Source organism: Engraulis encrasicolus, chromosome 2, assembly GCF_034702125.1.
Source record: "Engraulis encrasicolus isolate BLACKSEA-1 chromosome 2, IST_EnEncr_1.0, whole genome shotgun sequence".
Classification (NCBI taxonomy): Eukaryota; Metazoa; Chordata; class Actinopteri; order Clupeiformes; family Engraulidae; genus Engraulis; species Engraulis encrasicolus.
In genome coordinates this window covers 23,524,638-23,534,150 of record NC_085858.1, presented here as the reverse complement: position 1 = coordinate 23,534,150, position 9,513 = coordinate 23,524,638, and the positions used below count along the sequence as shown (strand labels likewise).

Here is a 9,513-nt window from a genome sequence, read left to right as displayed (position 1 = left end):
ACAGATATCTACTCTTGAATTCAATGTTAAATGTATTGGTAAATCTGTAGGGTTCATGATTTTTCATGGATGATGCCATTTCTCAATCCATAGCTTCTGTGCCGCTGGGCTGGCCCTTATGGATAATCCGGCTCTGCCTGGGGCAAAGTCACCTGCGGGGGCCCACCCTCAGTAGGCCTCAACTACAATACAATGTCATGGAGGGGACTCATTTCTGGGGCCCTCTACTGCCTTAGCCTCGGAAGGAACAACTGACCCCTTTGTCCCCACCTGTCGACTTCCCTGGTCAGGTGCATTGGTAGGCCTACTACATTGCGTCCCATACATACAGCTTAGGAATGCACCACTTTCAAACTCTTTTATTTCTTTTATTATTTTTTTGAGGTGAGCAAAAGGAAAATAAACATCCACTGAACAACTTAAAACATCCTAATACTGGCCATTAGGCCTGTATTGCAGTCAAGGCATTCATCTGACTTAGTTTTAGAGTAAACAGCTTTGATGTACACACTGAACTTTTAAACCACATCAAAACAGTGTCATTTAAAAAGAACATTTTAAAACATGAACATGTTTATGTGGTACTCAATAAAGAGATGTTAAATGTATCCGTGTCAATGGCAGGGTGTGTGCATCATGCAGGAAACTACAGAACATGGACATAGTGTCTATAAAATGTCAGACTCATTTCATCAATGGGAATCTACAGTAGTAGCACCAAAATGACAGCTCAATCATGTCAACACTTAGCCATGAACTAAATAAATTAAAGCTACGACTTCAAATGAAAACGCACTCAAGTAAGCTGTCTTAAATAAAAATGCACTCAGAACTGATAGTATAGGTTTCAGCATGACAAACCTGCATGTAAACGGCAAAAAAGGACAGACTTGATGTAGGCCTAACCTTAAAGTTAATGATAAGCTTTTAACAACACAGTAGGCTTAATTTTTGGACTATGAGGGGATAAGGGTGACAGACACTACCCGCCCCCCAGCACCACACATTTGTATGTCATCACATGAAAGCTTGCAAGGAGACCAGGGGATTTTAAGTGGAAAGTAGAGGTGCAGTGTTTAACGCCAGTGTGTGTGTGTGTATCTGTGTTTGACACTGGCAGAACAGAAGCTCAAGGCAAATTACCTTTTACTTTTTGGCCACAATAAGGCTATGGTAGAGGGGCTTGACAATGACGTGCAAGAACAGGGAGTTGTCAATGAGGTAATCAGAGCCGCGGCGCTGCAGGTCTGCCTCCTCCAGGAAGTCTCCGGACTCCTCCGTGCTCTGGTGGAAGTTGTAGACGTGACGCACCACCATCTTGCCATTCTGCTTGGCCGACACAATCACGGTCTTCTGGAAGCTGACGCCGGCGAAGTCTGGGCTGGAGGTGGCCGGAGTGACGATGATGCGTGGCCGGCCGTGCTCCATGCGCTGGGTCTGCATGCTGTTGGGCTCGGAGCTGTAGCCGGAGCGCACGGTCAGGGGCAGCCAGCGCGGGGAGAACAGGGCGTTCCAGGTCACGCGCTTGGCCTGGTCGTGGCCGCTGGGGCCCAGCTGGGTCTGGAAGCTGAAGCTGCGGTCGTCGCGCGTGGGGTTGTTGATCACCCAGGGCGCGCCCCAGGAGGACGACAGGTAGTTGCGCGGCGTGAAGATGCTGCAGTTGACGTCAAAGTACTTGGCCAGCTGCACGGGGGAGGCGGCGTGGAACTGGAAGGCCAGGAAGAGCATTTCGCGGATGGTCTCGTAGTACTTGATCATGAGCGCTGATTGCTTCTGCAGGCGGAACAGGTGCTGCGGTGGGATCATGCCGTAGCGGATGGACTTCAGGGCGTTCTCCACCGTGTCGCTCGCCGGCTGCTTCTGGTCGATCCAGTTCTCCAGGGCCTCGTACAGGGCCAGCTCGCTCTGCAGCACCAGGTCCGAGCGCTGCAGCAGGGACAGCAGCAGCTCGTCGCTGATGGAGCCCCACTCGTTGCTCTGCAGGACGGAGGACAGGTTCCAGGACAGGTAGCGCAGGCAGCTGTCGCGCAGACTCACGTCGTTGATCTGCAGGGCGTACTGGTACCAGCCCACCACGTGGCCTGTCGGGGAGTCGCTGGACAGGTGCTGGGCCATGTAGCGCGTCAGGCCATGCTGCAGGCTCCACACGTGATACTTCCTGGCCAGTTTGTGCAGCGGGATGGCCTGGTCCAGACGAAGGGAGATGTCGCCGCAGTAGAAGTATCTACCGGGATAGAGAGAGAGAAATAGATAGTGGGTTCGATGATGAGTCATGGTAGGTCAAATATGGGGGACCATAGAGTTCGCAAGTCACCCGGAAGCATGGGAGCCAGATGGCGTAAGTCAGGTTAGATTAGGCTTGGTTAAAGTTAGGTTAAGCCAGGTTCATCACTATTAGTAGTCTTAGTTATAACTATGTAGGGAAAGGGAGTAATTGGGGTCAAAAGGTCATGCTTGTTTTTTTCACAAGCTTTATCCTCTTGAATGATGGCTGCATTTTCAAACTAATGCAACAACTAACCCTAACCGAATGGGGAAAGAAGGGGAGGCTGTTGTAATTTCAACAAGTCCGACAGGCGGACAAAGATGCGTCCGTCTATGCACTGCCACCTTGTGGACACAGGAGGGAATGACAATTTCAAGAATGCGTTTCAGGCGGACAGACAGACCGATGGACGGACGGACATACCCTCTTATAGAGATGCTAGGACGCATCTAAAAATCCTAAATCTGTCACCTAACCCTATCTCTTCCCTAACACTAACGGTAACTCTTTTTAAGACTAACTTCGGCCCAAAGGCAGCCCTAACCCTAAAACCCCAACCCTACCAGAATCCCTCACACGGTGCGACTCCTTCACTCGCAGAGCTCCTTTACAGCTCCCCTCCTTGGAGGACTGGATTAACCCAATGTTGTACCCCTGGGCACTATAGCTCACAGGTACCCCCTTTTTGAAACAATATTTGTAAAGCTGGTGTCATGTGGTTCCCCTTCACTGGTTATAAATGGTTGGTGCCCCTGGGCACCTGTGCTGCTGGCCCTTATGGACAGTCCCTTACCTGATGAACTTGTCGAAGACAGCAGCGCAGTCGGGCTGCTCGCGGAGCACCAGGAAGCTGCTGTTGTGGTTGTCCAGCAGGTCCTCGAAGACGTCGCTGTGCAGCGTGAGCACCAGGGTGTGGGCCTGGATCACCTTCACCTCGTCCGTGTTGATGGTCTTGACGCGCAGGGTGACGTCGCTGCCGTTGCCCTGCACCAGCAGCGATTCCATGCGCCGCACCAGGGCCATGGAGTGGTTGAGTGTGGTGAGGCCGTTCTCCTGCCCGTTCTCCAGGCGCAGGACTGCTGCTGGGGGGGAAGGTGGTGTGGGGAACAAGTAAGATGAAGCTATAGTTTGTGTGTGTGTGTTTTCCTATCAGTAGAGTAAAGTAGAGTTACTTTATTAGTAGATGAGTAGAGTGCTTGAGTATCATAGAGGCCAGCAGTGTTTTTGTTATCATATATTTGTTCACATAGAATGAAGTTATGTTAAGCATCATGGACTACCGTGTAGGGTCATCAGACAGACTACACTTATTAAAACACCAACACTTTTAGATTGAGCTTGATTTGTCTAATGTAGCTGTGAGTTGAGTTCAGAGTTCGTAAAATTGTGTTTTGCATATCTGGTATCTCTTCTCATGCCTGTGTGTTTAGCACAGTGTACTGCAATGCGTTTCTGTTCAGTGCAACTGACAGCAGTGGCCTTGGGGTTTTTGTGGTATGAGGTCAGTGTGGCATGCCTAATACAGATCCCCAGTGGCCATTTGCGTAGAGTCCTTAAGTGGATCAGCATGAACCAGCACTTTTCATGTTTATAATTTACTTGGTCAAAAATGCGGAGCATTTGTGATGCACCACACCATTGCCAAACATTGGTGTTTATGACAATAGATTTCTCAAGAGCTAATTTTCATTTTTTTTGTTAAGTTCATTTTCCTTTTGTATCATTTTTTTGTTGTTGTTGTTTTTGTTTTCTCTCATTGTTCCTCACCTTTGATGCCGTTTCTATGATTTCCATGGTGATTCCCAACATGCAAGTCCCCGTCACCAGATGAATTGTCTACAATGAAACTACATTGAAATAAGGCTCCATGCATGCATGTGATGTATTAATCTCTATTGTGAGTCAGGATGGGGTGAGGGACGGGGTTGTTGTCAAAAAGGGGACCATAATACTGTATATACATGCCATGCGTAATGCGTGCTGAGGTAAAAAGACACCAGGCGGCCAAAGGAGGAGAGAGAGGGAGAGAGGGCATCGGAGGAAGGAGGGTTGGGGGGGAGTGCATGAGGGTGAGGTGGGGTAGGGGTGCATTTTGGGGGAGGGGGTGTGTGTGCCTTTTGCAGCTGCCGGCAGACAGAGTCCCAGCTGTGAAGCTGCGCTCACAAACTCCTGCTTGCTGCCAGAGTCTGCTGCACATGAAAGGCGCGGCACTGAGCACGCTCCAGCTCTCGCCGCCCAATTAGACATCATCAGATCTGTCATCCTAAAAAGGTCACCAGCTGCCGCGCTCCAGTACAGTCTTAATGAGATTCACTCGCTACATTTATTCTGTCTTGTCTGCTATGTTCTGTTGTGTTCCGCTCTGTCTCTGTCTGGCAGTCTGTCTGTCGGATCGGTCTCTCTGTCGGTTTGGGAGTTCAGCATCCTCTATGATATCCATTGCCCATTGATTTAGTGATGGCACATAGTGGCTGTTAAGCCTAATGAGCATGAAGCCATTTTGAAGTTTTGGGTTTCATTTGATGTTTGAAGTGAGCCAAGGCACATAGAATGGTTTTCAAGTCTATTTCAACTTTTAACCGACGGACATCAGAAGGGTGGTCCGCAAACTATGGAAAATGTCAAACAGGTGTAACTTCAGCAAGGAAATACGCCTCTTTGAACTTGTTTTTCCCCCTGTAAAAGCATTCCGATTTGTTCAGTTAATACTGGTGAAAAAAACATCTAAACATCTAAATAACGCAGCACAGCTTCTGACCTCTGTCTGTCAGTTTTCGCCTGAAACTTTGTCTGTTCCCATTCAGTTAATGTATCAGAGAGTACCTTCGGGCTGACTGACCGAGGACTTCAGAGGGATGATTGACAGCTGCAGCAATAGCCTTGTCATGCTGATAACAAGGCATTGGTGTCCATGTGCTCTCTGAGTGTCCCAGTCTGCCATCCAGGCAAAAAGCCCCTAGAGGCTGCCTGCTTTTAGCCGCTACACTGCACGCAGACACAGGACTGGACTGAACCAGACTGCACTTATGCACCCTAACCAGATGGATCCCATTATGGCAAGAAAAAAATAACTATACAGGCTAATAGGCTTTTGAATGAGAGGAGAGAGGCTGCATGCATGCACTTTCCATGCACCGAAGCGGGACTAATGCGGCTAGTTCAAGTAGGCAGGGGAGGAGAGGAGAGGAGGTAATATAGCAGAGAAGCTCCAGCAGTTTTTATCAGTGTCAGTTGTGGTTATAAAGCAAGTGCATCATTACTTGAGTTACTACACATTTTTTTGTTGCTAACATGCAGAGTGGGGAGAAAAGTGATGCAGAGAATGTGTCTAAGTAAGTGCGCATCATATGTTTGTGTGTGTTTGTGTGGGTGGGTGCAGAACTTTACCTCCTGCGACGGCTCCGCTGTGAAAGCCAAGCCCCATGAGGAGGACCATCATCAGGCAGGGTGTAGCTGGCATTCTTCCTTCTGTAGATGTGTAGGCCAGGACTTCTTCTCTTCTCCCTTTCTTTCTCTCCTCTTCTTTTTCCTTCTTCTGCTGTCGCTCTTGTGACTTCCCTCCTTTCCTATACCTTGTCCTCCCTCGCCCCTGCTATCTGAGTCCTTCTTCTATCTAGCTCACCCCCTCCTGCTGCGCTCTCTCTCTCTCTCTCGCTCTCTCTCTCTCTGCCCAGCTGTGGGTGTCAGGACGTTGGTTGGCCCCGTGTGTGTGGTGGCTTGCCAGCCGGTCCCACTCTCTTTATGTAGGACGGTCGGCCCCTCTCCTCTCCTCGCGCATCTCGCAGCCCGGCCGCTGCGCATTGATTGGTGGAATCTGCCTGGGACGTTGCCATGACGACGGCTTTGATTTTGACTTTCTCCCTTTTATTTCAGTGCGTAGCGATGGCATCGATCTGCGTGGTACTTTGCCAGTCGGGGGTCCGTTGTTCTTTTTTTTTCCCCTCTCCTTTTTAAAGATTATGTTAGTGGGATTAGTGGGAGGGTTGGTTGAGTGGGTGTAGAGTGCGGCAGGGTATCTTGGTACTGAATGTTACTAAACAGGGGAATAGTAACATCAATATTTCTATTCATGTTGTCCTATGACACGCAGGCACCACCACATGCAGTGCATATTTCTGAAACTGTGTAATGTAGGCCTATGAAGTATGTTTGACACTGAATGTTGTTCAGTAAACTGAAATGAGGGCTCTGTGAGTGACATCAAAACAGAATGTTTGTGTTGTTTCATTGATATGGGCCACTTGCAATAAATAGTAACAAGCAAAAATAAGTAATTTGAAAATAAATGTCAACAAGTCAGGGATGTCATATCGTCATGAATGAATTGTGTGATCCAGAGCACAAGGGTCATTAAGGCCAGTGGTTACAGTTTGACATGGGACCCTGGATGTCATAGTGCATGGTGAGCATGTTACCCTTTCAAGCAATCTATACATGGTTCTAATTGATATTAACTTAATGTTAAATTACCTGTGCATTGTCTTAATTATTGTTTCCATTAATTACTCTGTGCATGTCTTTAATTATTCTGTAAATTGTTTAGTGCAATACGCATGGAATGAATTCTGTTTCATTTGACATATTATATAGTCATACATTTCCTGATCACTAAATGAATGACATTTAACATGCTATTATTTGAGCTTGTTATTACTCTATATTTCTACGGCCTCTCCTAGGGCAGGTCTTCAAGAGGACAGAATGCACACATTGTTTACCAGGACTGCGAAATGTTCCTGTCCCTGTCCTGTCTGCACAGACAAATGATGATTTCAACCAGACAGAGGGTTCCAGCAAGGCGGATAGGCTACATGTTTATCCATATGTGGCATGCATGTCGTGAGAGCCACCCAGGATGTCCCATACATGTATGTGCTGATGTACAGTGACCCTTCTGGGCCCTCTGTGTGCATTAAGATCCCCTTCAGCATGCCAGGGGGGGGGGGGGGGGGGGGGAGCGTTGCTAATGACCAAAATCAGAAAAGTGCAGCCAGGCTGTCGATACTCTGATACTCTCGCTCTGCCCATTTCTCCAGCATGGCATCCATGTGCCTGTGCAACACAATGCTGGGGTGTGCCCAAAGGGAATGGTGCCGTGGTGTGGTGTGATGTGGTGTGGTGTGGTGACATGGTCAATGTGTCCATCTTCATGTGCTCTCACAGAGCAAGAAACACAGAGAAACATGCACACTGCTCCACAGTGGAAAGGTAGTCATTGAAAAGACTTTGCTACCAGTGCACTACTACGGCATTACAGAGCCTTTAGAACAGTGGTGGGGAACCTTTTTCATTCAAAGGGCCACTTCAAATTCCTCCAAGGGCAATGATTATATCGGGGGATAAGAATAATCCTCTAAACCTGCTATGATTATTCAAATAATTTGTGTTTCTGACACCCATCATTGTCTCAAGTCTTTGAAAACGTGGGAAACAAAATATATTTTTTATTAAGGCCTGAGCACCGAAGTGCAAGGGCCACGCTTTCTAACAATTTCATCAACTAGAATTTCCCTCATATTTTTTCCATTAATGACGGATCTCTTCCGCATGTCGATATATTATTTATTTGTACTGGTAATATCATCAAGGTCAGTGTCATTCACGCAGTGATGCCCGTGCTGAGCCGAGAGAGAGCGAGAGCGAGAGCGAGAGAGAGAGAGAGAGAGAAAGAGAGAGAGAGAGAGAGCAGCTATACTCTTGACAGGCTGCCAGGTTGCTAATAGCCCCCTGGGGCTGAATGGAATTGAATAATCAATACCTTTTACATTCATCTAACTGTTAACATGGCTGTTTAAGTTGGAGGCGATGTTCAATGTGGACACCCAGGGCACCCAGGGAAGGAAAAAAAGAGAACAGGTATCGTATCGGTAATGGCCCTTTTTGCAATGGTCATGAACCACGGGGGAGCAAACGGGTCGCGAAACCTCATTTACCCTCGGCCAACATCACGCTAGGATGGGCCCATGTGCTCAAGGGGAGGGGAGGGGAGGGGATTGGAGGGGAGAGCCAGGGTTTGGGCATCAGCTGGCAATATAGAGCATGCTGTGCTGTTCAGCAGAACAAGCAAAGCAACACATTTCAGTGGCACATCTGTGTGTCTGTGTTGGGAGAAAAATACAAAAAAAGTCAGTGTGGGTAAGTCTGTGAGTGTGGTAAATCCGTCCGTCCTTTCATCTCTCTCTCACACATTTATGGATCATTGGCCGAGTATGCTGCCCTACAAAGTCAAAGTGCAGTAACTACAGTATATCACGAAAGTGAGTACACCCCTGCAGTTTTGGCAGATTTGTGAGTATATCTTTTCATAGGAAAGCATAAAAAGCATTTCACTTTGACACAATGTTTAGTGACCTTTTAACAACATATTTAAACGATTAAATTTCTTGTTCACTCAGAACAAAACTAAATACAGCCATTAATGTTTGAACATGTACCCACAAAAGTGAGTACACCACAGATTGAAATCCGGTAGAGAAGGGTCCGTGTTGACTCGAATCGTCTCGAAATGAAAAGGGAGTAAAAGAGAGGTCATCGGTCAACGGTCAACGGCCCCTTCTCTACCGGATTTCAATCTGGGGTGTACTCACTTTTGTGGGTACATGTTCAAACATTAATGGCTGTATTTTGTTTTTTTTCTGAGTGAACAAGAAATTTAAGTGGTGAAATATGTTGTTAAGAGGTCACTAAACATTGTGTCAAAGTGAAATTTTTTGATGCTTTCCTATGAAAAGATATACTCACAAATCTGCCAAAACAGCAGGGGTGTACTCACTTTCATGATACTGTATACGGCAACACTGAAATTGAGAAAATGCAGACGAAGCCCTGGTATTAGGTTGGATATTGTAGCTGCTACCCATTTGACAAAGTAATATCTCTAAAACGGGGTAAACTGAGACAAACCAGAGAAATTCCTGGGGTAACGTGAACCACCACAGTTTAAGCTGATAAACTTACTTTACTAATTAAAAACAACATGTTTACATCCTAACAGCTAGATTAATAACCACACATTCCAAATCCAATATTGTAGGGGCTGGTAAGACACTTTTTCCCCATTGGTGACCTCAGTGGCTACACGCCCCATCTCTGTGAGGTTGTCTTCCTGGTGTAATTACGTGACTTCATGGCTTCCCTACAATCAGGGATGGATTAAGATGGCCCGGCAAAGGCTACAGGTTGCTGTGGGCCTCCCTGGAAGGTAAATTTCACGACAAAATTACGCAGACAGTGTCATAATTGACATA

General features: G+C 47.1%; 1 protein-coding gene across 1 annotated transcript; it reads right to left on the bottom strand.

The window, feature by feature from the left end:
- Window positions 1–363: 363 nt before the first annotated feature.
- On the bottom strand, window positions 364–8,212 carry btbd17b (BTB (POZ) domain containing 17b). The gene is made up of 4 exons (XM_063217317.1): window positions 8,200–8,212; window positions 7,280–7,420; window positions 3,060–3,402; window positions 364–2,224 (listed from the first exon to the last, which is right to left on the bottom strand). The coding sequence occupies exons 1-4, from the start codon at window positions 8,210–8,212 to the stop codon at window positions 1,147–1,149; spliced, it is 1,575 nt and encodes a 524-aa protein (XP_063073387.1). The 3' UTR covers window positions 364–1,146.
- Window positions 8,213–9,513: the final 1,301 nt, after the last annotated feature.